The following is a 26,347-nucleotide window of genomic DNA, read 5'->3' as shown; positions in this document are numbered from 1 at the left end:
CATGACCTTGCCAAGTTGACACATTTTGGAGGACACAACTTAATACATAACAATTACAATGAGGTACTCATTCAAGGAAATATTATACAGCCACTATAAAGTCTATTTACATAAACCTACTGCCATAGAGCCTATTCCAACTCATTGGAGACCTTCTATGTGGTTTCTGAGGCTGTAAATCTTTGCGGGAGCAGAGAGCCTCATCTTTCTCCTGCAAAGTGGCTGGCGGGTTTGAACCACTGAACTTGCAGCTAGCAGCTCAACCTGACAGTGCCACCAGAGCTCCTATATTCACACAAAGAAATAATATGGAGCTGAAGCAATGCTGTCCAGTAAGCACTGGGCTGCTGATCACAAGGTCAGTGGTTCAAACCCACCAGCCACTGTGCAGGAAAAAGATGAAACTGTTGGCTCCCGTAATGACTTGGAAAGCCTTGGAAACCTTGAATAGGAGTTAGAATCGATCCCATGGCAGTGGTGGGTTTTTAAAGTAATAATATGGGAAACTGACTATATGTGGAGAATAAACATAGATGTATATCATTAAGGGGAAATATCAAATGTTAATTATTCATGCAACCAATAATGATTGTGCACCTCTATGGGAAGGGCCACTACAGATACAGTGGTAGTGACCTGTCCTGTGTGCTTAATGCCAGTGTTAAACTGTTGTATGAGTATATTAGCATTCCGTGGCCCCTTTTCTCTTGTCAAAAATACATATTCTGGCAGCACGAAATATGCTGCTGACCTATGTCCATGATGCATTTCACTGAACATGCCAGCCCCTGCACTATTTCCCTGCTTTCCCCAGTTGTAAAGAACATTCAACACACTCCTCTGCTTAATTGGTAGTAAGGCAAAAATAGAACAACACCTCCTCCCCCAGTCTCCCCTACATACAGCAATTATTAAGCATGCAAAAACCGCCCTAAAACAAGCCCAATGGGCTAACAAGAATATGAGACAGAACTGCCCTCCGTCTGTTAGCAAAGTGTCGACCAGCCCAGAGGGCGTCCATGGCCTGTCACTCTAGTTTTCGAGCAGCTAGCAGCTGGCAGGTACAACCTCCCACCTTCGGGTCAGCAGCCAAGTCCTTCACCCACTGCAGCTGGCAGGTACAACCTCCCACCTTCGGGTCAGCAGCCAAGTCCTTCACCCACTGCTCCCGCAGGGACCCTGCACTTTGACCAGGAAGTTAAAGTCCTCGAAGCTCAAACGGCCCCATGTACAATATTTAGACAAGACTCCCCTCAAACCCACCTTCCTCCCAGTTCACCTGGGGCCATCCTGCCCCCCACCCGCCCCCGGGACTCCCAGGGTCTCTGCCCCCAGGGCGCAGCGGGGAATGTGGGTGTTGGGTGTCCTGGCATCAAAACGTGCCTAGTTAGCTCAGAGCCCCAGCCTCCTCTGGGCCAACTCGGGGAAAGAATACAGCACCTTCGAGCCGGGCAGCAGGGGACGGAGGAGCGCCGCCCCCGCCCCGCCCGCTCACCGGCGGGGCCCGCAGCTGTTTGTGAGGCAATCACGTGGATGGAGGATAAGAGCCCCCATCTAGAGGGCCAGCGTTAGGGCTCCGGGCCCAGACCCTGCGTCTTAGTCCTTCCCATGGAAGAAGCGCCCTCGCACAGCGACACCAGTCCGGGAGCCGAGGGGCAGAGACCTTTCACCAGAGCGCTACCACCACCCTCGGGCCGGCGCGAGCCGTCCTGGGTACGAAAACGCCGCCTCCAAAGTGGCGGAGCCAATGGGTGAACAGGGCCACCTCCGGGGCGGAGCCTGGTGGCCAATGGGATGGCCCGCTGCGCCCGGCCGCGGGCGGAGCCAATGGCGGCGCCCCGCCCCCTGCCGCCGCCGGCGGGGAGCCCCACCTCCAAAGGCCTCGAGCGCCCGCCGGGGTGTCGGTCCTCGCGGAGGCCGGGGAAGATGGCGGCCACCCTGGTGCTGGCCGCGAGGCTGCGCGCGGCGCTCCGGGCAGTGGCGGCCGAGGGGCTGCGGGGCGCGCAGGTGAGAAGGCGCGGGGGGGTGGGGGCGCGGGCTCGGGCCCCGCCCGCAGGCGTGCGCTGCTCCGCGGCCTCGGGAGACCAGAACCCTAGCGCGCCGCCCGACGCCTGCACCGACCGGGCCGGGCACTAAGATCCGGGCCGGGTCTGCGCGGGGACCGCGGCCATCTCGGGGCTCGAGCCCAGGGACGGGGTGCCCCTGCGGGAAGTGCGCCTCCCCTTCTCGGAGCCAGCCCTCCGTGCCTTTCACGCCCGGTCTTAACCCTGGATCCTCCCCGGCCACTTGCCTGAGCGAGTTGAGAGCCTCAAAACCAGAAAGCAAACGCATGGCCATGGAGTCGATGCCACCTCACAGCGACCCTGCAAGGCGTGACAGAACCGCCCCCCACCCGAGACTGTAACTCTACCGGGAGTAGAAAGCCCGTGGTCTCGCCCGTGAAGTGGCTGGTGGTTTTGAACTGCTGACTTGCAGTTCGCAGCCCTCTGTGTAACCACGACGCCACCAGAGCTGAGAAGTCCAGTGGACCCAGTACGCGGCCGTCTTTCGCCCAAGTGATTCCATGGATTGAGTCTCTGGGATTGCTGGGCAGCTGGAATTTCCTGTCCCAGGACCTCGGCGGACAGTTCACTTAGTTGGTCTGCACCTACCCACGGATTCAAGGGACACTCCCCCCCACCTCTTCTCTTCAAAGGACAGCTTGCCAGCACCTCTCAAGACCACCTGGGACTCTGCCCGGTTTCTCTCATTTGGTGACAGTTCCACTGACATATTTCCACTTAGTGTTTTCGGATCCTTAAGCCCGCTCGCCTATTCTATTCAGATTTTGAGCAAACTGCCATTTGCCACGCGTTGATCCCTCATCTAAGTGTCACCCTACCGTGGGTGGTACCTCTAGGACAGTGGTTCTCAACCTTCCTCATGTCACAACCCTTTCATACAGTTCCTCATGTTGTGGTGACCCCCCAACCATAAAATGATTTTTGTTCCTACTTCATAACTCATTTTGCTGTTATGAATGGGGTGACCCCTGTGAAAGGGGCGTTTGACCCCCACAGGGGTCGCGACCCACAGGTTGAGAACCGCTGCTGTAAAATCTCATCATGACTCCCCTCCCTGCTGCTCAGCCCAGCAGTGCTAGAATTCCCTAACAGGAGAAGGAAACATTTGCTCTGCTGAATCCTTCCTTGTAATGCCCACTCCCTAACCAGGCTTACCACCATCTGCCCTCCCCCCTACTGCTGATGCTCAGAAATTCAGGAACTTTCCCCTTGGGTGAGAATCCCTCAACTATTCACTTATCTGTGAACTTAGTGGCTGTCAGAGCTCACTTCTGCCGGCCCTGGGTCCATGGGAAAGGTATTGCCAACTCCCTCTTTGGCTGTGTCTGACCCACCGTCAGGTCCGAGGAGCTTCGGGCGGGACTAATGAAAATGAAGTGACCAGGGCCCAGCAGGCAGCTCCTGGGGGAGCCGCCCCAACCATCTTCTCCCGGATCCTGGACCGCAGCCTCCCGGCTGACATCCTATTTGAGGACCATCAGGTGGGCTACCCTGAGGACCCATCCCCTCCCCAACCCCACTCCCAGGAACGTCATAGGTAACTCCTCAAAGATACAGCCCTGCCTATTGCAGTTAACTGGTGACTTCTGGCCTGGCACCGCTTATACCATGCCTTTCCTCCGACTCCTAGTGTCTTGTCTTCCGTGATGTGGCCCCTCAGGCACCTGTGCACTTCCTGGTCATTCCAAAGAAGCCCATTCCTCGGATCAGCCAGGCTGAAGAGGAGGATCAGCAGGTGGGAAGAATAAGGCCAGGGTTTCACTGGAGGAGCCTTGGACCAGCTAAAGGTTTTTCTCCATGTGAATGATTATATTGGGCCCCCTTTCTTCTTCCTGTAGCTTCTAGGTCACCTCCTCCTTGTGGCCAAGAAGGTAGCAAAGGCTGAGGGTCTGGCAGAGGGGTACCGACTTGGTGAGTAACTCTTGGCCCAAGAGCCCCTCCCCTGTGAATTCTCATACCTCCTCCTTGATATAAGGTGCCCTGGTGGCGCTGTGGTCAGTGGGTCCAACCCACCAGCCACTCCTCAGAAGGAAAATGAAGCCGTCTGCGCCCATAAAGATTGATAGTCTCAGAAACCTGCAGGAGCAGTTCTGCTCTGTCCTGTGGATTTGCTGTGGGTTTGGGTTACGCCTTACTAGGACCTTCGGTGTTTGACATGCTAACCCCAGCCTCTGTTTCAGTGATCAATGATGGGAAGCTGGGCGCACAATCTGTGTATCACCTGCACATCCACGTACTTGGCGGTCGACAGCTCCTATGGCCTCCAGGCTGAACCATCCAATGAACTGATGGACGACTCCTAGCTGGATTCTTGGATGGGGAGGAATGGGGAAAGGACCCTGGGTTGTCAATAAACCTCTCTATAACTTTGGAGCCGTGTCTTCAGTATATAAAGATATATACCATAGTGGGGGGTGGGGGTGGGGTTTAGATCCAGAGGTATGATCCCCCTTGACTGTGGTCTGAATGAGAAACACTGAGGAGGCCCATCTTGTGAATAAAGGGGTAGCTACCTATAGATCTGTAAGTCCTCATGACTAGAAGCACTCTTCAGAGCCAGGCTTCTAGAAAAGTAGTAGAAATGAGTAGGACACAACGGAATCCCAGGTACGAGGCTTGCCCAGCTCCAGCCCTTATTCAAAAGCCATTTTGGGGTGGGGGTGGAAGGAGGGTTGTCAATGTGAAGATCCTGTACCTTTTATCAGAGGAGACTCACTCATTCGGCATAGAGTCGAATCTGACTCACGGTACTGGAGAAATAGTCACAAAGAACCCTACCATACAAGGGGACTTCAAAAATGTGAAAATTTTTCATTTTCGATTCAGTAGTTCCATGAACTTTATGAAGCCCTCTTAGATGTGTGCTAGAGCCTAAATTCTGAGTACCCTTTTGCAGAGGGCTAAGGATGACACAGAGCCCAAAAACCCATGATCACAGTCCCTGGATAGCCGAAGCCTCCAGGGAATTCTTTCTGCTCATTAACCAAGGATGGAGAGGCTTTAAAACTCACTGTTCTCGTCAAATTATATTTGAGACCCGTATCTCTTTCGTACCTCAAAATAGTTTAACTCTTTCCCCCCACTCTAACTGATCACCACATGTATATTAGCCACACGTTGTTTAAAACGCACACACAGTTTTGAGAGTGAGCTAAGGGGAAGCTACTGTTCCCCCTCCGCAAACACACCGAATAGGCTTTTGCCTTTGAGGCCACCGCTTCCTGCTTGTCCTCATCTGCTCCTGAAGCACCCCGAGCCTCCATTGCACCGTGCCGGGACTGAGTCCGCAGAGAAGGCGGGCCGTGGGCCAGCGGAACCCCAAACGCGGGTCTGCGGCGGAACGGAGTCGGCGAGGCAAGCGGACGGACAACCCGAACGGATCAGGTGGAAGACTTCCGCCCCGCAGACGACTTGCTCCGCCCACACGCCCGCTCACTTCCGGTTCTGCGCCTTCTCTGGGGAAGTTTTGCCGTATCCACGGCAACCCGGTAGCTGTCGTCCGAAGATGGCGAGTCAAGAGGGTACGGAGGAATCAGACTTGCGGTGAGAAGGGCCGCTGGGGCTGCCGGGGTCAGAGAAGCTGATTTCCTCGGCTGTGCTTTTGACAACCCTGGCGGCTTGCTCTCTTTCAGGTCTTTAGAAGTCCAGCCCAGCTCCGAAGGACTAGGGTCCACTTCAGAAGGCTACGCTAGTTCTGCCCTGGCAGCCGCAAGCGCAGCAGCTGTTTCCGCTGCATCCGCTGCATCCGCTGCTGCAGCCGCTGTAGCTGCTTCCACTGCCAAAGCAATTGCATTATCTGCAAAGGGCCCCTGCTCCGAGTCTGTTCTCACGGTCCCCTCCTCTGACCCCAATCTCCTTGGGGGCCCCTGTGCTGGATCTGGTTTTACCCATAAGATAAGCCATGAGAACCTGGGCTTTGAGCCCACCTATATTTCTTGTGTTGGGCGGGACCCCCGTACTACAACTGACAGCTCTCGCTCCTGCCTTTTTCATGACTCTGGCTCTGGACCTATTCCGGAGTCTAGTTCTAGCCCTAAGCGGGTCTCTGGCCAGGAAGGCTCTGGCGCTGGATCTGGCCCTGACTCTGGTTCTAAGCCTGGCCCTGATCCCGGTCCTGGTCTTTATCCTGGTGCTGGTGCGGGCACTGGCACTAGCACTGTCACTGGCCCTGGCCCTGGCCCCAGCCCTAAGCTTGGGAACCTTAAGGCAAATCTGGTCTCTAATTACAACTCCTGGAATCAGCAGGAGTTCCTGGAGCCTCCCAAGCAGCCACCTTGGGAGTTTTTGCCAGTCTCAGAACCTTGTGCCCAAGGGTTGTCCCCAAAGGTTGAAGAGAAATCTAATAGGCTCTCTGAAGCATTGTTACGGGGCCATTGTCTCCTCTACAACTGGGAGGAAGAGGTATTAAGGTTTGGGCCTGCTCCTTTTTTCTTAAAGGCTACCCTCGGTTTACTCAGGGGTGTGGGTGGGAGTGGCTCATACCCATAGGGACATCATGGCCACTCAACTTGGGACCCGCAGAGAGCCACCAACTACCTGGATCAAGTCCCAAACGTTCTGGATGGCTCTGAGAGTTTCTTCTTCCGACATGGACACCGGGGACTGTTGACCCTGAAGCTACAGTCACCTATGCCTTCCAGCACCACCCAGAAAGACTCCTACCAGCTCCCAGCAAAGCCGCATCAGCCACTTCGAGGTGGGAAGCCTGAGGGACAGCCAGAATGAATCCATTAGGGAAAAAAAAAAGGAGAGGCAAGGATTTTCAGTGGCATCATGGCTGGTGCAATGGATATAGGAAAGAAGGTGGGTGGGGGAACTAACCCATAGGATTTTCATTCCTTATCTCAAACTCGTTTCTACTGAGCCTACTCCACATGCAGACTTCCTATTCTATCTACCCCACCCCACCCCTGCCCTTTCACAGGGAAGAGGGAAGCCCTGCTGCAGGTGGCCCTGCACCAGCAGATCTGGTAAGAGGCAGAGGGGAGATCAGAAGGGGAGGAGAGGACCCACACTGGGAGAAGGTGGCCTTGACACTCTGCAGGGGTGGGTAGTAAAGAGGTGCAGGCGCAACAGGAACCCACCAGGATGCTCTCTGAAGCCGAGTCTGTGACACACCATGACTACCGGACGGAGCTGCTGCCAGCAGGGCCTCCTGCCCCTACCAAGGTGAGAGCCCGTGCTGCCTGCCACCCGTGCCCAGCTGGGCTCAGACCGGCCCGGCAGTTGAGAGGGGGGATGGTGGGCTAAGAGTGACTACTCAGTGTCTCCCTCACAGCCCCACGACTACCGTCAGGAGCAGCCTGAAACCTTCTGGCTACAGAGGGCACCACAGCTACCGGTGTGTGAAGGGAGACTCGTGGTGTTGGGGAAGGGGATGGACGAGGAAAAAGGGGCTGTCCTGGTTTGCCCTGGGGGGTGGGGCTCTGTCCTCATTTGGGCACTCCTCCAGGGCGTCAGTACTATCAGGACACTGGACACACCGTTCCGGAGGAACTGCAGCTTCACCACGCCAGTGCCCTTGTCTCTAGGGCAGCCTTTACCCTATGAACCTGAGAATTACCCCCACCAATGGGTAGGAATGTCTTCCCTGGCTTGCCAGGGTGGAGGACAGTGTGGTAGAGATGGGAGAACGCCTCCCATCTAAGGACTGCGCTGGGGTGTATGTGTAGAGCGTGAAGGTTGGCCAGAATGGCGAGGAGAGGGGGAGTGGATTCTGTTATTTGAGAAGGCACAGTACATAAAAGATTCTCCTCCACCCTGAGACTGGGAGCCCAGTGATTTCGTCACTTACTCTCCATTCCCCACAACCTCCTTTCCTTGGGGTCACCTCACCTCCAGACCATGACGCCATGATTTTGTTTGTTTTATATTTGACCAAAATATTCTGGTTTAGATACAAATATTTACAGAAGGGGGGGGGTAGAGGCACAAGAAAGAAGGGCGTGAGTATGTACAAGGCTGAGGTGCGGAGGGCAACAACCTCCACACTAAGGCAGGGTTTTTGTGCACGTCGGTTTCCATCCCATGACCATGTTCGTCTTTGCTGTGCGGAGAGATGGCAGCCGCTGCCCGTCCGCCCACCCGCCCGGGTACCAGCCACAGGAGACTGTTGGCCTTGGGATGAAGGAGGTTTATAAGAGTCCAGCAGGTCCTTTCTGCTCGCCTAGGAGCCAGTACGTTCGCATCTTTCCCTTTCCCTGGAAGTGGGGAGGGAAGAGACCTCAGATTCCTCTTAGTCCCTAGAGTTCCCGCTCTTCCCCCAGGGTCCTCTAATCACATTCATTCTCCTGCTCCACTCCCCTCCCTGTGGCCTGCCATCACCTTCATCTCCACATCCCCCCGAAGCTCCAGCTGGAAGCAACCGAGCTCGTCCAGGGCATCCTTGGTGGTAGAGGAGACATGGATCTTCAGGGCTGGGGCAGGGAGGGATGGTGGAGAGGAGAGTCAAAGGAACAGCACAGAAAACGTGGCAGGACTGGAGGGCACTGTAACCCACCACCCTGCTGCCTTCAGGAGCCTCCGGGTCTCCCCAATGCACAAGCACCACACCCGAACTGTCCTCAAGGGCTGGGCAGTACACAACTCTGACTACTCGGCTTGAGAGAACTGAAGGAATCTGAAAAGCCGGACAGAGCAAGAAGGACTGAAGCTGAGGCTGGGCACAGACTAATGGCTCACCTTCTCCGTTGGACTCCATTCGGGAAGCAGTGTTCACCGTGTCTCCAAAAAGGCAATAGCGGGGCATCTTCAGGCCGACGACCCCGGCGCAGACAGGCCCTATGAGAAACAACAGGTTGGGAGAGTGTGGAGAGGCTGGAGACAAGCGAGGCCCGGGTTGAGAGGCAGCCTTACCAGTATGGACGCCTATGCGTAGCCTCAGCTGGTCGTGGGGCCGGTGGCGGATGCGGAAGGAAGAAACCGCATCCAGGAGCGCTAGGGCCATACGGGCAATTTCCGGAGCATGGCGTTGACCGTTGCGGCCTGGGAGGCCAGAGACCACCATGTAGGCATCTCCAATGGTCTCTACCTGATTGAGAGGGGGAATAAAAGGTTACCTCTATCTGTATCACTTGGGATTGGAAAGGAAAGAGAGGGGCACAGCTGGACCCCAATGTAAGTCAGCTTGGGGGCCAGGACATTGATGAGAAACCAAGAGCCCTGGTCCAGAGAACCTTTAAATCTCTCCAGCACCTGGTGGATCCTCGGGAAACCTCTGCTGGATGAAAGGACACCTTGTCTGCAGCAGAGCATCGACCGATAGGCTCTGCTCTCTGGAAACAGGAGGCAAGACAACAGGGCCAGACTGAAGAGCTCAGAGGGCCGGGGAGGAGGGGAGCTGCGTGCTGCAATGGGCCTCAGACAGCCCAGCTTTCACTGGGAAAGAGAGCAAGCAGGCACTGGGTTTGTTGGTTGAACTGTTGCTGTGTGAGAGACACTAAGGCTTTTAGGCAGAGACCTGCAGCTGGATCCCTGAAATGGTTCAGAAAATAATGAGCGTGTTTTTTTAAAAGGAAACGGAGGGAAATAGAAACAAGTCCAAAGAGAAGGGGCGGGACTGGGTCCGCATCACCTGACATGTGCCAAACACAATGTTAGGCCCTTTCCATTGGACAGATAGCACATCCCCATCTTACAGACAAAGCAGCGGCGGCAGGGGAGGGTCTGCTATTGCCACACAGTGAGTGACAAGGGCAATATTTAAGTCCAGATAGTTTCTGCCCCAAAGCACAATGAAAGCCCGTCCTCTGCCAACTTAAGGACTCCAACAAAGAACTTTGTGACGATATTTTTCAGGACTGGCTGCTCACCGTAATAAGCCTTTCTATACCCACATTCTGTGGGTTCCTTCCATGCCCAGAGGGAGTTGGAGAGGAAAGAGGGCTAGACTGTATTTATCTCCTCTAGCAAAGGCGTAGCATGAGGGGCTCAATCTCGGGCAGGGGCGGTTCTGATCTTTGAGCAGAGATAGATGGATCTATCTGGATTTGAATGTCCCAGCAAGTAACCGACACTGCCCGGGCCTCCGTTGTTTTGTCTGTAAGATGGGAAGGTGGTATTGGCTCATTGGAAAGGGGCTAACGTTGTGTTTGGCACGTGGCAGGCAGCACACATCTAGTATGTGATCAGGGAGGCCCACGGTTCATGAGAAATTAGACTAGCATGTCCATTATGGTGCCAGGGCCACATCTGCTACAGAGAGCACTAGATGCTTCCAATTAAAGCTGAACTCACTGCCATCGAGTCGATTCCGACTCACAGCGACCCAAGATGCTTGCCCACCCAGAGAGAGAAAGCACAGGGTGAGGCGGGCTGCATCAAGAAGGGCCTTCGAGGGCTCTCAGTAGAAGGGTGGCCCCAGATCTCACCTTGTAGACGTCGAAGTTGTCAATTATGGCATCGAAGCAGGTGTAGAGGTCATTAAGAAGTGTCACCACCTGACAGGGATGGGAAAGCAAAGGCCCTGAGACTTAGACCCCACTTTGGAAGGATTCTTTACCCACACACCATGCCAAGACCCAGGAACACCAGGATCACGGCTTCCCTTCGCCCGGCGGATGGAGCTCCTCCAGGCCTCTCCCCCTCCCCCCCCACCCCCGCTCTCACCTGCATGGGGGTGCTCTCTGCTGACAAGGCCGTGAAGCCCACGATGTCACTGAAGTAGATGGTGACACTGTCAAAGGCCTCAGCCTGTACAGTCTCTCCCCGCTTTAACTGCTCTGCCACGGAACTGGGAAGCAAGGGGACAATCGGCACCTACCTCCGAGAAAGGGCGGAGGAGCAGGGGGAGGAAAGGGCTGCCTATCCGGCTGTCGCGGGACAGCCGAGGAGGACAACGGCTGGGAAGACATCAGTCTTGGGGGGCAACGTGAGGTGCACACGTGGTACGGGGTGGGGAAGGGAGCCCTGGGCATGGGGCACAGTGCCTTGAGGTGGGGTGGTTGTACAGCCGCTTGCTGGAACCAGGTTGTGATAGAGGAGTGCCCTAAGGAGAAGGGAACGCAAGGCAAGCCGGCAAGGAGACAGGACAGCACAGCTCACTTGGAGGCAGATGGATAGCACGTAGTCCTACTGTGTGCCCTAGACGAGCTGACCAAGGCATGACGGAACCAAGCAGGGGGGCTACAGCGTGAGACGTGAGTTCTTGGCTCAGTGAGGCAGAAGGCCAAAGTGGAATCCCCACCGCGGAAGACCCTGGGAGCAGGGAGCAAAAGCCGCACTCACTGGGGGAGAATTTGGTAGAGCAGAGCCTCAGCCTTGCGTTTCTCCTCCAGGTAGGCCTGTGTGCGTTCCTCCACCAGCTTCTCCAGGTTATTGGCGTACTGCTCCATGCGCAGCAGGAGGTTGTCCAGGATGCTGGTGCCACCCTCCCTGCAGGAAAGCCCGGGATATGGGTGTCTGGTCAAGATTCCCAAGACCCCCTCCCTGGAACCCCCATCCTCCAAGACTGATGAGGTCTCTTATCCCTTCGCGCCCTCTCACTTGTTAAAGCGACGAATGAAGCCCTTAATCTGTCCGAAGTCTGGCCGCTCAGCTGGGTCCTGGGCCCAACATCTCTCCATCAGCAAAACTAGCTCTTCATTCAGTTGGGTCCGGTCAATGCTTGGCCGGAAAAATGGCCGCTGACCATTTCGGACCTTCTGGACAATCTCTGAGGGTGATACAGGGTTTGGATGAGGAGCATGGCCCCCCAGCTGGAAGGGCCCGTGGATAGTGAACTGACTCTCACCTTTGGGGCTGAGGTCCAGGCCCTCCAGGTAGAAAGGGCCGCTGCGAAGGGCTATCTCCTGTAGGATGATCCCAAAGCTGTAGACGTCGGCCTTTTGCATGCCTGCGGTTGGCAAGGTGTTCCCACGGAGCAGTTCTGGGGCAGTCCACAGCTTCTCTGAAACAGGGGAAGAGCTGGCCAGGTCTCCAAAACAGGACACTCCCATGCCCACCTGGGTGCATTCCCATGGGGCTCCCCACATTCCTGTTACCTCAGAGCCATAGCCCCACCCCCTACCCCAGGTGGAGATGAGCAGGATCAAAAGGGGACTGGGGAGAGGAGGACCTCACTGGCATAGAGGGCGTGGCTGTCCTCAGGCTCAGCCGTAGATCGGAAGCTGGCCAGACCGTAGTCTGTGATTTTGAGCACAAAGCGACTATCCACCACACAGTTGGAGGACTTGAGACTCCCGTGGGACGCAATGATGCTGTTGTGGAGAAAGGCCATGCCCTGCAGGACACAGACCGAGTCACGGGACTGGACCACATCTGGACGGGGATACGCGCTCTGCACAAGGCGGGACTAGCTCTCAGGCTGGCTTGTGAAGCTGCAGTTTCTACCCAAGGGAAGCAGGCCGGTTGGCAGAGTCCTCCCTCCCCGGGACCGTGAGCAGTAGGTTGGTACCAGGCACCAAGGGTAGGTGAAATCCTTAAGAGGAGAGAGGAGGGAAGCTACCAGTTGACCCTCAAAAGGGCAGTCGGTCTTGTGGGTGGTAATAAGAACAGAATTATATGGGTTCATCCCAAGGATGCTGTGGTGCCCCCCATGTGGTCTCAAACGCAGGGTCAAAAATTAGGGAGACGTGGCTTGAGCTCTAAACATCAAGAGTAGAAAAGACCAACCAGTTGTAAACACTCGTGTAACCATGCATGCACACACTCTCCGTAACACTCATGGGAGATTGCAAGTGGAGGAGGGATGGGATCTAGTCAAAGAGATGAGCAAGCAGCAAATCAGAAGAACCCCAAGAATGGATGGAATGAAGCCAGGCCAACAGAGGAGCCTGAGACGCCTGGCTGCTGTGCCTGTGAGGGGCTCGAAGAGAGGTTCCCAGAGGGCAGAGTGGTACATCCCCCCAAATGAAACCCTGAGAGACCACAAATCCGTTCTGAGCGGGTAGCAACCATCTGTGGTGTCCACACATCGAAACCCAGATCACCTATGTCTGAAGGCTTAGCGCTAACCTGAAATTCTACTCTCTGTGGGCTCTTCCTTTTACACCGTGAGCTCTTGATCTCAACCCACCTGTAGAATCCTCCCCCCCCCCCCAATCTGTCAGTAGAGACATGGTTAAGCTGCGTTTTTCTAAATCACTTTCCCATCAAACCATCTCTCTGTCCAGCTGTATTGTTGTTGTCTTCACCACGACAACCCCAGCGAAGGCCCGCATCAGCTTCACCTCCTCTGTGTCTCTCACTTGATGTCACACTTTCACTAGCACCACAGTTAATTTTTTAAAAGTAGTTTCATGAGAATTAAGCAGAGAAACCAAAGTTAGCTTGAGGTGACAATCTGAGGTGATCCAGGAGGCTTGCTCACTGGCAACAAGATTTGCCTGTCCTACCTATGCAAGGCTCAGATTTCTGCCTCCAGAATTTCATGGGCCGATGGGCCACTTGGAAAGAAGGCTGAGACCCAGAAGACTACACATGGAAATGCCAGAGGTTTAGGATAATTTTCTCATTTTATCTTTCTTGTATTCGTAATTATGCTCTTTGAGATTTGGGTTTTACTGAACAAGAGAGCAGATTCAGCAAATATTGGTCAGAGAGTAAAATGATCAGAAGGAAAATAGCATATAAAGATGTCTGTAGACTTCACTCCTCTTTCACTGTAAGGGAATTTTAATAAAAACTGGTAGAGGTCAACAAGATCATGGAGAGAGTCTGAGATCTACAGGGTAGAGAAACAAAACTGATAGGTATGAAATTCCCTGTGACAGATAAAAAAATGCAACTCTCCCAAGGATACGCCCCAGGTACCTTATTTACGCATCATTCCCCAACCCTGGGAGTAAGGGGAATGGAGAGAAGTGGATGTTCAGAGGACCAGATGGAGAGAAACCTTCATTCAGCAAAGAAAGAAATCCCACAGCCATTTAGTCCATGCCAACTCATAGGAACCCTGCCTGGGCACCGCAGACAGCCCCACCTTCTCCCAACGATAAGCTCGTGAATCTGAACCGCCCACTTGCTGATTAGCCATCCAGTGCTCACCCAACGTCCAGCCAGGGACCCTTGGACAAAGGGAGGCACTTTAAAGTGGGTGAACTCTTACAGAGTGGAGAAGACTCACCTTCACAAGGTCATTGATGAGTGAATAACGGAACATCCAGTCCAAGTTGATACTGTCGTTCTCCAGAATATCCTGGTACGTGACAGAGGATCCAGAACGTGAGTGTCTTAGTCCCACTCTCTCAGGCCATGACGTCACCTAACGCCGGGGCTCTTTGTTCCCTCCCCTCACTGCCCCTCCCCGACGATTCCCTGCACCTGCCTGCCCCTCACCTGCAAGCTGCCTCGAGGACAATACTCAGTGACGATGCAAATGTTGGGCGGGTCTATGCAGGCCCCAATAAAGCGAGTGAGGTGGTTGAACTGAACATCTCTCATCTAGCCAGAGAAACAAGCGAGCAAGCAACAAAGGTGGTGAGAAACGGGAGCAGCGAGGAAGCTAAACAGTAGGTACAGAAATCCATCACGACGTGAGAGGACTTTTCCCTTAGTCGTATTTCTAACTTAAAACCCCCCTTGCCCTCTTACCCCCACCCCCACCCCGCCATCCATCCCCCATTACATACATGTTTGAGTTCAAACAGAACCTGCCGGGTCAGCTCGATGCGCTTCTTATTCACATGTTTGATGGCAACAACATTTCCCTGATGGTGGAAATGAAGGGGGGCGGGGCGGGGGGAGGAAAAATTAACATCAGACGGAGTTGCTGGAGGTGTGGGCATACTGGAGACCTGTGGGAGCATCCAGGAGCTCAGCTGGGCACAGAGGAGGAGGAGAAGGAGGAGGAAGGGACGAGGGGTGGAAGTGTCGGGCAGAGCTGGTAGATGGGGATGAGACAGGATGAAATGGTGGGGACCAGAAGAAGCGGACGACTGTTCACCTTGAAGTGACCGGTGTTGGCAAAGATCTGGTATTTCCCATGGGCTGTCATGAGCGAGCCGTAACTGGATCCCCGCTGGGGCCAAGGGCAACATGGAGGCGGAAGGATGAGAGGAACATTAGATGGCGGTGGTAGTGCAAGGGTAGTCATTACAGGCCGGTGTGCTGGGGAAGGTCCAGGGCTCGGAAAGACGGGGACAGTGGGGGGGCGGGGGGGCCAGCAGAGGGACGGCTGAGGCAATGGCTCACCAGCGACAGCGTGAGACGACTGCCTGCACCTTTATGACAACGCTCGGAATTGCCAAACTGTAGTTCCTCCCAGCGAATCCGCCACAGCATGCTCGCCAGCTCCTTCTCCAGCATCAGCTTTCTGTAAGGACCACACCCCTCAGTGGGCCACCAAGCCCAAGCCTGCCACTCCGTGAGCCCACGCGGCAGCTCTTGAAGCTCCCACACTGACCCCTCGAGAGGGGGACAGGGCTGAAAGACACAGGTGCACTCTCTACGTGGCTGACGCACACCCTGTGCTCGTGTGCAAGCTCACCCATCAAAAGTAAACGTGATTTCTTAAAACGGTAGCACCCACAGAAAATTCACCTTTGATCTTCACCCCACGCACAATCACAAGTTAGGATACTCAGGGCAGCACTTACAAATAGCCAAACACCACCTAAGGCCAGAGTGAACATGTTCTCATCAAATCAAGAAACCTTCTCCAGGTTACAGGGCCTCAGCCAAAGTGTCTGTACGGAGAAGCTCCTAGTGGCTCCATCCCCTGTGAGCACAGTTGAGGGACGTGGCTTCCCTGGCTGTCAGACAGGGACTAATGTAACCTTGATGATGGCAGATGGAATCTGGCTAAAATGTGGAACCTGATCGCTTGCTCTCCCTTGTGACCCACTTTGGATTTGTTCTAGTTTCCAATATCTCCTGCTGTTTTCTTGACAGAGGTTTTTTCTTCCCCCCTCTGGTTTATTTTACTATTATTATTGGCTTTTGTTTTCTTCTTCCATTTCTAAATATATTTGCCTATTTCGTTGGGGTTTGGTATGTTTTCCAGGATAGGAAGCGCAAGGTGGGCAGATGTAGAGTCAATGACTGGTGTAATGGCTTACCGGGGATCCATTGGGGGTGGGGGTGTGGGGAAGGGGAGGCTGGAGGAGAAGGGGAGAAATACAGGTAGGAGGAGGTGGGATGTTCTGGACCTGAGTGTGGGGATGCACACACAGCTCTTCTTAAGATGGCCAGTATGGGAGTGTATGACACGTGAACTGCGTTTCAATGAACTTATTGGAAAGCAGGGAAAACCAGAAGTCTAGGTAGCACCGGGGAGGTCGGTAGTGGAGCAGCGGACAGGTCCGAACTCACCGGAAAATGAGGAAGCTGGACACCCCAAACATGATGAAAGTGATGCCTGTGCCCAGAGCCACTATTGCCAGAGTGGAGAGTGGAGCTGGAGGAGACAGAGAGGGGCCCTGAGAAAGACTGTGACCCCCGAGCTGGGAGAAGGGGGAGGGTGGGGATGCGTGAGGGCGGGACGCCGGAAGAGTTCTCGGGGAAAAGCAGTCAGGAGGGAGCGAGGGTGGCACGGAGGTGAAAATTCGGCACGAGGCAGGCAGCTGGAGGGCTGGGGGTCAGTGGGGGGAGGCAGGTATGTAAAGGAAAGGGAGGAAGGGTCGCTCCCAGTCCCTGCACACACCCACTTTTATCACAGGACGGGTCGTCCAAGTCAAAGGCACACGGGGGATTGTCCAGCGGGGGCGCCCCCTTCACCCATGGAATAGGCCGCCCTGTCCACCAGATCTGCTTCTCGGCTCCCGAGTAGTGGGCTGCAGGCTGTGAGGGAGGAGATAGCTGGGCCCACAGGCCTGCTCTCCCACCACTCACCCACCCACGAGGCGGTCCCAGCCGAGAAGTTAAGTCCCTGCCTCTCAGGCCATGAGTCTGCCTCGACTGGGCCCTACAAACGCTGGATTTGTGGCGCCCACACTCCCTTCCCTGTTCTCCCCACCCCCATCACCTGAAAGTCCCCGGAATCCAGGTCTCCCATGGCCCATAGGACAAAATCCGTCTCCCGGTCATTGTTCTTGTCCATAACAACCAGGCCAGTTACACCTAAGATAGAAAAGAGTACCCCTTACTTTGAAATGTACCTCCGGGCCCCTTCCCATCCTCACCATGCCTCCATTTACCCCAGTGTCTATCCGCCCCCATCCCCCTGCCCCAACCCCTTTGTTCCTGATAGGTGCCACCTCCACCATGTTCTCAGACCCCACTAACTCTCCCTCCTGACCCTGGCAGCTGTACCTTCCCCTGCCACTCCCCTTCTGAGCCCAGTGCCAGCCCTCTCCATTACCGCGGTATCTTCTCCCCTGCATCTTCTCCACGATCCGCAGACCGTCTTCACGGGTGCCTCCTTCCTGCATGGTCTCGTTCAGGACTTCGGCATACAGCAGGATCCCATCATAGAAGCAGCCAGCAATGAGGTTCATCTGGGAAGGCAACCTCAGCTTACCCTTCAAATGCCCCGAGAGGGCCCCTTCCCGTCCACCTCTTCTCCCTTCTGGTTGGTTTTCTGCCCTCCTCTCGCTGCTGAGCTGCCACCCCTGCCTAACTGGTCCCTAAGGCAGAAGGGACTGTCCTTGAAAGAAGGGCATAGCCCCAAGTGGGGCTTGTTCCAGGGCCAAGGCTTGGTCGTTAGGGAAGGGAGCTCTTCTTCTGAGCCTGGCCTGACTCTCAGGGAGTAAGAGATCGACGTACCAGGGAGGGGGTTAATTCCACACCAAAGTCCTCCCGGGCTCTCAGCAGCAGACGATGCTGGAAGTCCTGGTACTCGGGATTGGGGGGCTCTCGGTATGTGATCACCAACACCGTCTGCGGAGGCGGCAGCACAAGACAGAATGGGCACGGGTTTCCAGAAGACCATTGGGGGAGGAGAGCAGGCAGGGCGGGAACGTGAGATGATGTCTGAAAGAAGACTGTGAAATCTCTGAGGCGGGGGGAGCAGCACTCCCCTATGGAAAGGAGATAGGGCTGATCCGGAGATCAAGACGAGGAAAGAGATGAAGTCAACGGCACCCCCCAAGTCCAGCCCTCCATCTTTCTGAAACTGCTCCTACACCAGGCACTCCTACCAGGCTGGCCCAGCATTCACTGGCTCGCAGCCCGCCCTGTGGGGGGAGGGGGGGTTGTCAGGGGGGAACCTAGTCAAGACTGGGACAAGGTGCATCAGATCACTCCCTACATGTTCACTCCTACTGATGGGATCAGTAACACATGGACATTCTCATGTGGGCAACTCGAACACAGTGCCTCAGTCCAGTGCTTAAAGAAACTCCAGGCCCTCTGATGGGGGGTGGGGGCGAGAATACAGAGGTACCTACCAGTCCCCCCAGGTGACCTGTGTGGGACACCTACACAGCAGCCCTGTGCTGCTCAGGGGAGTGGTCTTACATGTCACCCAGTACAGACAGGTGTCACAGACACACACAGTCACACGCCCAGGTACATGATCTCAGGGGTGCAAAGTCTTGGGTCTCTGTCTCTCACTGAAGCACCCCGCCTGGCTCCCATGGCTCTCACACATCTTCACTTCCCTATTCGAGGGACCTGCCAGCCTCCACCATGGCCGCGGACCCACGGGGTCACTGAGACCAGCCTGGGATGTGACGCAAGACTTCAGTGACAGGTTTTGTATCTTCTGTGAAGGATGAATTGATGAAACATATAATAAAAATCTACCCACTTCTCATCTAGTAACTTAAAGCAGTTTTTAAAATCCGTAACATCTAAAACAGGAGCCCTGGTGGCTTAGTGGTGCGGAACTGGGCTACTAACCATAAGGTCAGCAGTTTGAAATCACCAGCCACTCCTCGGGCGGAAGGTGAGACTTGCGACTCTCATATGAAGCTCCAGTCTTGGAAACGCACAGGGGCATTTCTACCCTTTCCTACCGGATCGCTCCGAGTCAGAATCGGTTTTTGGAATCAGAATCAAAATCGGAATGTGTGTCCTCAAATAAAATACATGAAAACCCCAGAAATACTAGTTCTGTCATACGCAACTGATTACACAGGACATTGATTCAACCCAGGTAGAAAATGATTCTGTAAATCTGTAGTCCACATTCATTACATTAGGCTGAGATGGTTGGCACATCAATTGCTAACACAAAGGTAAGAGGTTCAAGTCTACCCAAAAGTCCCTCAGAAGAAAGTCCTGGTGATCTATTTCCCAAAAAATCAGTACCTGAAACCCACACCTGCGGTCACAAAGAACCAACAGAATCTGGCAGCAATCGTTCTGATTTTTCAATTCACATTAGACTAGAGTTTGCTTTCAAGATATAATCATTCTTTCTAGCACATTTGGCTGCTTGATCACAGCTTCGAACACTCGCAGGCAAAATTCAAAGGGAGGGGGAGGGACTGAGGGCTGGGCCAGAAGGAGTTCATTTCTGAGCTCCTGCTTCTGGAATGAAAGAAAAACAGAGCAGGAGGAACTGTCGAGAAACATCGTAAAAAAGGGCAAACGAGCTGGAAAAGACCAGGTTTCACACAGCGTACATTTCCGTAAGGGCCGGGGAAAGGGGCTTCAAGTGTTTGTTCTGTTTTGTAGCAATCATTCTCTATAAGCAGGGTGGCATCATGGTTGAAGTGCTTGCTGGCTAACCCCAAAGGTCAGTGCTTCAAGCCCACCCACCACTCACAGCAGAAAGCAGTGGCAGCCTGCTTCTGTCTAGAGCCCACCCTGCAGAGTGGTCCTCCTCCACCTGACTATGCTAGAAGCTGGCCCCCACTCAAGGGTCATGGGCTTTAATTCTCTAGATTGGCTTGTTTCCTAGACTACAGGCCCTCAAACGTTTGGGTCTCGGGACTTCTTATGAATGACGGTGGATTCCAGAGAGCTTAGTTTATGCGGGTTCTGCCTATGAATATTCCCCACATTGAAACATCACGTTTGGGAACACCAGGAGATCCAGGCACACCTTCCATTCCCAGCCAGGGCGATGGCATCATCACACGCCCCATGGCTGCTGGAAAACTCCACTGGGCACTCGTGAAAGAGGGAGGGGGCCAAGGCCAGCGACATCTCCCTGTTACGTTGTAACTCGTTCATCCTGACCTTGTGGTCCCCTCAGAGCATTCCAAAGATCCCCCCGGTTGAGAGACCACACTTTGAAAAACTGCTGGGCTGGAGTGGGTTTTGCTCTGGATACTAGCAATTTAAAATAATAATCATAATAATCCTCCCAAGAGTTTGTGTGCTGGCTGGGGCGGGGGAGGCTAGAAAGAAGCTATGTGATTGTCCCATTTCACGGTGGATCCCAGGTAAGAAAACAAACCAGCAAAGACTGCTCAAAATAGGTCCCCCGGTGGGTGGCCAGCCTGGAAGCCAGGAGGGCACCTAGGTAAAGTGCCCTGGTGGAGCTGCCCGCCGCGGCGTGGCCACCCACGAGGAGGCTGGCTCAGGCTGGAGGCACTGCCAACAAAGAATGGTCTCCCAGAGGAGACTGCCTTACACAGCCCTGGCTTTGCAGCTGTTCCATTCCTGCAGCTGATGTTCCACCACCTGCAACCCCTCTGAGGCTGGTCACCTAGGCTGTGGGCTGTACAGGGTCTGACCCTCCGGTCCCCAATGGGACGGCCAGGGCCTCTGGATCCTTAGTTGGTCCTGTGCTTATCTTGTTCCACTGGGTCTCCTCCGTGCTCCCTATTCTGGCGGAATGCCCTGGCTTATCGTGCCTGCCTGCTCCATTCCTGTCTAGACAAACTTCCCAGGCACGTCCCTGTCTCCCCAACACACACTTGAAGTCATCAAGTCCACATTTGTATCCTGACCATATGGGATACAAAGAGGAGCATGATCTGCCCTTGAGGTGGCTATGGTCTAACGGGAGAGAGAAGTCCTACCGACAGACTTCCCCTCGAGTTAGACGCCCTCCTGGAAAAGCCCTGGGCATCTGTGGCAAAGCCGCCTCTCCTCCCCTGGCCCTGGCCTGGTCTGGGATCTCAGGGAGAGTGACATCTCGGAGGGGAGGCCCCTGCTCCTTCATCCACTGACGGGGGTGGATCACCCAACTTCCCTTGGCCCCTATGCTGCTTCAGCACCGGAAAGGGACAAGAGTGGCTGTGCTAGTGGGCACTTCATCATCCGCCGCAAAGCCCCCTCCCCCGCCCGCCCCACTCCACCCCCAATTCTGGGTTTTCTCTTAGTGTCTGTTCCCCAGCTCACGTTGTACCAAAACCACCACCCCTCGGTGACCCCGCCTGAGCAACGCCTGCAGGGAGTGGGAGAACTGAGAATCAATTGATATATGTGACTGTTAGCGGACTCGATCCTCTCCCCTGACGTTGGCAGGCATGTTCACCCAGGAGAGAGCTGTGGCATCCTCCCCTAGGGAGGGTCAGAGAGACCTTCCTTGACCTCATCAGCTAAAGCCGACCCAGTGCCACTGAGTCCGTTCTGACTCACAGGGACCCTAGAGGGCAGTCTAGCACTGCCCCCACTGGGTTTCTCAGGGGGGTCTCTCCTTGTGAAAGCAGACCACCACCGCTGTCTGCTACACAGGTTCCAACTGCCCACTGGGTGGTCATCAGCCAACAGATGACCCCAGTGCCACCAGGGCTCCTCTGGCAGCAAAGCCACGAGTCCACTACCATCCAGCTCATTCTGCTCATAGCAACGCTTACAACACAGGAGAACCGCCCCATAGAGGGGACCTCTGAGTTGGGACATCTGGAGGGAAGCAGGCGGCCTCAGCTTTCTGCTGCGGAGCAGCAGGTGAGCTTGATCCACCGCCCAACACTTTGCCCACCGTGCCGCCCGGTGCCAGCTACGGGAGCATGCCCTGGTCACACTCTTCTCCTACCAGCCTCTTCTCCTTTTCTTTTTACTAACACTCATCGCAATGTGCTCCTGTGTTTGTATTTCTTTGCCCACATGTACACTGTCCACACGCCCCACTAAATACAAGCTCCCAAATGGAAGAGCTCTATCGGTTATGTTCTGCATGGTCTGCAGGGCCCAGCCCAGGGCATGAGGCTTAACACATACATGTTCAATCGATCCTAGGAGAAGGACTCACTCTTCACATGGGTCAAGGAGTGGACAAGCACTGGCTGAACCAGGGCGGCCACTTCTATGGTGGAGTTCAACACCGGAGTGGGAAGCTTAGGCCAACCTGAAGATTCGGAGGTGGCTTCCCGGAAGGGAAAAGAACTCATCTGAATATACCAGTGTTATCTAATCAGATAAAGGTGAGGTAGCTGTCTTAGGCAAAATGTATCGCGTAAACAGAACCCGCCACTGGCCGCTGTTCAAGTGTGGCCATACAGATGCACACTCAGCCATGCCAACAGCGATGTCACTCACAGTCAGACCCATGAGTCAGTCACAACCACATGTCCACTCCCATGAGTCTACTTCTGGTCCACATCTCCAGACTCCTTTCTGGCCTATTACCATTGGCTTCGCTCTAGAATCCCCTTCTTCTCATCCAACTGAACTGTCACTACCATCCGCACGCACACACACACACACACACACACACACACAACAAAAAGAACTTCACATTCAAGTCACTGCCACAGAAAACCTTACTACAGAAGAACAGCCACCTACCACAACGTAAGTGAACCCTAGAATTCAAGGCTCAGGGTTGAAAGGACATTAAGGTCACTTCACAAGCTACCTCAAATCCTATGGGGCAAAAGGAGGGAGACGAATAGAGTCACAACGTAACAGCGGGCCTAAGTTCATGCAAGACTGGCGGAGAATCCGGAAGCGCTTCCTAGGTAGGATTTTTGAGAGGCAGAGCTTTGGGGTGAGGGAAGAAAGCACATCCCAGACAAAAGAAAAAGGCACACAGAAGCGTGGGGGCAAGAAAGCTCGGGGGTCAGCACTCTGAGAGAAGTCTAGCCAATTTTTCAGAAGAGGTATGACTGAAAGAGTGAGCTGAGGCCAGGCGACAAAGGTCCGAAACATCCCAACAAGGAGTCGGAACTTGATTCTCTAGGGCACGTCACTGACCGTTTCGTGCAGAAACATTGAAATGGGCGGAGTTCTTTCCGTGTTTTCTTACAATTCTTTTTCTGTAAGTTCCTCTCTTCTCATGCACACTACCATTACCCTCCTGAGGCCCACACCACCAGACTCTGTTCTTGGCCATTACCATTGGCTTCGCTCTAGAATCCCTGTCGCAGCTTCCAGCCTGAACGATCACTGCCATCTGCACAAACACACTTCACAAAAGGACCCTCAAGTTCAAGTCCAAGTGCCTTCATCTTAGGTTCAGCCCTCTCTTCCCACCGATGCTATCTTTTCAACATTATTTCCTGCATCGCCATTAAAGGAATCTTTCTTTCTTGTCAGATAAGTTATCTTCTTGGTCGCCCAAGTATGCCCATTCCTACATGTTTTCTCTTTGCTCCAGGCGGCCTGGATACCCTCTCCCACTCTGCCTGGGAATACCACATCTACCTCCGGAGTCTTCCTTTATAAAGCCTTCCGAAGCCCAGCCCGCAAAGACGCTTCCTCCTCTGAGCCATAACAAGTTCTCAGTGTGTGTGTCCCAGGACACTTGCTCACGCTTGTGTCTCACTGGGCTGCCACCATGCCTGGGCTTACCAAGTCGGGTGGGAGTCCTCCCAGGCCCTGTGAGCGATCTCTTGCTAGTCTTTTCTCCCTCACCACACAGCCTACTCTGGGCATTTCAGAACATCAGTGCTGGGGCATGACTGGAGGTAATTAGTCGGCAAACAACCGAGTCAGAGTCACGCAGGTGGGGACCTGGAAATGGATGCAGGAGACTTGGAAAGCCTGTGTTCACCTCCCTCCTGTAACTCAAGCGTTCCTGGCCTGTTCCTGGGGTTCCTGTGGGGCTTGGGGTTGGGGAGGGGGGGTGAAAGATCCTCTCCAGTATAGCACCTCTTCCTCCTCCTCCTCCTCCTCCTCCAATTGGCTCAGGGGATACCTGGAAGGCCTCTCTGAGGGCCTGGGCCTGCTCCCGGGTGCGGTTGTCCTGCCATGGCCGGCCTGTGGAGCGCGTGGGGCCCGCACGGAGACTCTCCCCAAAGACGTCCAGGTAAAAGAAGACATAGTCCCCATTGGTCAGGTTCTCCCTCTGGGCCTGAAGCAGTATCTCATGCAGCATCTCCAGAGGGCCGCAGATATACACAACTGGGAGCAGGCACAGGACAGAGGAGCACCCTGAGAGCGCGTCCAGGTCCCCAAACAGACCCCTCCCGGCGTCATCTGTTTCCATTTTAGCCCGCAGGAGCGTGCTTATCAACAGCCCAGGCCAGCAGATGCTCCCGTCCCTCCCCCTTCTCAGACTCTGTCACACGTACCCCAGGGCCATGTGGACCATCTGGCAGAAGTCAGAGCCTGGCTCCAGACCCCAGAGGGAGGGAGCCATCATCCTCGAGCCACACACACATTCCCCACCCCTTGCTACTCACCACCCAGCCCTACACACACCACTCTCCTCTGCTATTGCCTTGGCTCAAAGGCACTGACTGCTCAGAGCTTTGAGCATGAGTTTCGCCTGGGCTTCCCAGCCACATCTGCTCAGCCCTCGACCCCAGGCACAGAGTGCTCACTGTTACCACGCTCTCCACCACGGGGTCACTATCCATCGGGATGGACTCGATGGCAGTGGAGTTGTGCTTTTGTTTCTTAAGGGGTCTTGATGCCCCTGCCTGGGAAATCTCCACACACACACAGGGGCACCCAACCACATTCCCAAATGGGCACTCCCACTGCTTCCTGACCTCTACATTCCCACATCTCACATCCTCCACGGGTATGGACACAACTTCCCTCCTCGGAACATCTCACTCTTGCCGTATGTCCGACAAGGTGTCCACAAGCTCCCCTCCCTACGCCTTCCCCTTTCACAGCCGCTTGGCCCCGCAGGGCCCTCCTGACCTCCACCGGCGGTCTGCCTCCACTTCCCCAGCGCTGGGCTCCAAAGAGATGACCACCCTCCCCACCCACCCATCCACCCACCCCCCAGAAGCAGCCCTGGGTCACACTCACTGCGCCCGTTGGCCCGGATGAAGTGGGTGGCTTGCTCAGGGCCCCCCGGCTCCCGGGCATACACCTGGTGCTGCACGCTGAGGTTGCTGCCCTGAAGGGCCTCAAAGACGCCCTCGATGGTGAAGTAGTGAGGCCGGTCATCGGTGCGCGCATCCAGGTACAGCAGGGCGGCGCGCGCAGTCCAGTTGAAGTGCCCGTGCAGGGTCACGACAAACTCACCCAGCTTGGGCGCCGAGGGGCCCATGCGAACCAGCGTGCGATAATGCTCGTTCTTAGCGGCGAAGCCAGAGGCCACGGCGCCCGCGGTCAGCAGGGGAAGGTGCCAGTGGGAGGCAAAACGGGCCACTGAGGCGGCTGGGTACACGCACCCGGGGCCCAAGAGGAGATCCGGGTCATGGTACAGCTTGAGGTCCACGGCCCGCAGCGGTGCCAGGTACTCGGAGCAGGCGCCATCCAGTTCGGAGCTGACAAAGCGCAGGTCCACGGGCAGGACCCGGCCCAGGGCCTCCACAGCTAAGGCCACGGCAGGGCCCACCCGCGGCCAGGCCCAGGCATAGCTCAGGTTGTGCTCGGGCAGCACCACCGCCAGCGTCAGGTTCCGGGCCCCGGGAGGGCGCACCCCACCTGCCAGGGCTGCCACTAACAGCAGGAGGGAGGGCAGTGCCATGGGGACACAGCAGTGACCCCACCTCCCCCAGGCCCTGGGGCCAGTGTGGCCTACGGGGGAAACCCAAGCACCGCCCAGCCTGGCACCTGGGAACGCAGGTCAGGAAGAAAAGTAAGGCCAGGTTAAGTGGGTGGGGGCACAGAAGGTGGTGGGGCCGCGCGGGGAGAGGAGGGTGTAGTGGGAGGGGGCCTCGGGACTGGGTAAGGGGTGGGTCTAGCAGCCTCGGGCCAGGGCTGAGGACCAGGCACACGTGAGCAGGGGGGCAGGAGGAGGGAGACTCCGAGGGGGCCTGTGTGTGGGATGGGGGCAGCGCTGGCCGGCCAAGTAGCTTGCTGGCTCCCAAGCTGAGAAGGTCCAGGGGATCTGCGGCTGGGATGGGGTGCGGGGAGGAGGGGGCCGGTACAAAAGCCTGGGGGCGCCTCCCGGCTGATGGGAGTTGCGGAAAAGAGAGCCCAAGGGATAAGGGGGGAGGGTGTCTGCGCCAAGGAAGGACCGGGACCATGGGCTGGCGGGGAGCAAAGCGAGGCCTGGGCCCGAGGGAGGGGAAGGCAGGGTCAATCTCCCCGGGAAGGCTTCCCCTGAAGCTCCAGCTTGGACTAACGGGCCCTGGGCGCTGGTCCCAGCAGGAGCTGCGGCGGCTCCGCCCGTGTGTCCCAGCTCCCCTGCTCCGCTCCTCCTGGGCCCGGCGGCCGGC

General features: G+C 55.4%; 3 protein-coding genes across 4 annotated transcripts; 2 read left to right on the top strand and 1 right to left on the bottom strand.

Annotated features, from left to right (window-relative positions):
• The first annotated feature begins 1,910 nt into the window (after positions 1 to 1,910).
• On the top strand, positions 1,911 to 4,434 carry HINT2 (histidine triad nucleotide binding protein 2). Its single transcript, XM_004712410.2, has 5 exons — positions 1,911 to 2,007; positions 3,404 to 3,544; positions 3,694 to 3,798; positions 3,902 to 3,974; positions 4,244 to 4,434. Exons 1-5 carry the CDS (start codon positions 1,927 to 1,929, stop codon positions 4,333 to 4,335), a joined length of 492 nt encoding a protein of 163 aa, XP_004712467.1. The 5' UTR covers positions 1,911 to 1,926; the 3' UTR covers positions 4,336 to 4,434.
• Positions 4,435 to 5,547: 1,113 nt separating this feature from the next.
• Positions 5,548 to 7,821, top strand: SPAG8 (sperm associated antigen 8). Its single transcript, XM_045289226.1, has 7 exons — positions 5,548 to 5,606; positions 5,696 to 6,464; positions 6,585 to 6,759; positions 6,988 to 7,033; positions 7,118 to 7,232; positions 7,342 to 7,404; positions 7,516 to 7,821. The coding sequence occupies exons 1-7, from the start codon at positions 5,569 to 5,571 to the stop codon at positions 7,708 to 7,710; spliced, it is 1,401 nt and encodes a 466-aa protein (XP_045145161.1). The 5' UTR covers positions 5,548 to 5,568; the 3' UTR covers positions 7,711 to 7,821.
• A 95-nt stretch (positions 7,822 to 7,916) lies between these two features.
• Positions 7,917 to 26,276, bottom strand: NPR2 (natriuretic peptide receptor 2). Of its 2 annotated transcripts, XM_004712409.2 has the most exons (22): positions 24,987 to 26,276; positions 23,920 to 24,125; positions 17,706 to 17,819; positions 17,302 to 17,437; positions 16,966 to 17,060; positions 16,649 to 16,781; positions 16,314 to 16,398; positions 15,195 to 15,315; positions 14,947 to 15,021; positions 14,633 to 14,710; positions 14,340 to 14,444; positions 14,128 to 14,199; positions 12,123 to 12,282; positions 11,794 to 11,949; positions 11,547 to 11,715; positions 11,289 to 11,435; positions 10,671 to 10,794; positions 10,433 to 10,501; positions 8,919 to 9,093; positions 8,745 to 8,843; positions 8,388 to 8,479; positions 7,917 to 8,263 (listed from the first exon to the last, which is right to left on the bottom strand). In XM_004712409.2, exons 1-22 carry the CDS (start codon positions 25,651 to 25,653, stop codon positions 8,198 to 8,200), a joined length of 3,144 nt encoding a protein of 1,047 aa, XP_004712466.1. In that variant the 5' UTR covers positions 25,654 to 26,276; the 3' UTR covers positions 7,917 to 8,197. The 2 variants fall into 2 exon arrangements, with proteins under 2 accessions (XP_004712466.1, XP_045145160.1); XM_045289225.1 differs by lacking the exon at positions 14,947 to 15,021.
• Positions 26,277 to 26,347: the final 71 nt, after the last annotated feature.

The sequence above is a fragment of the Echinops telfairi genome, unplaced genomic scaffold (genome assembly GCF_000313985.2).
Source record: "Echinops telfairi isolate 266 unplaced genomic scaffold, ASM31398v2 ScPeMD7_25;HRSCAF=90, whole genome shotgun sequence".
Taxonomy (NCBI): domain Eukaryota; kingdom Metazoa; phylum Chordata; class Mammalia; order Afrosoricida; family Tenrecidae; genus Echinops; species Echinops telfairi.
Note: the sequence above shows the minus strand (reverse complement) of the source record. Positions and strands in the feature narration are given on the sequence as shown.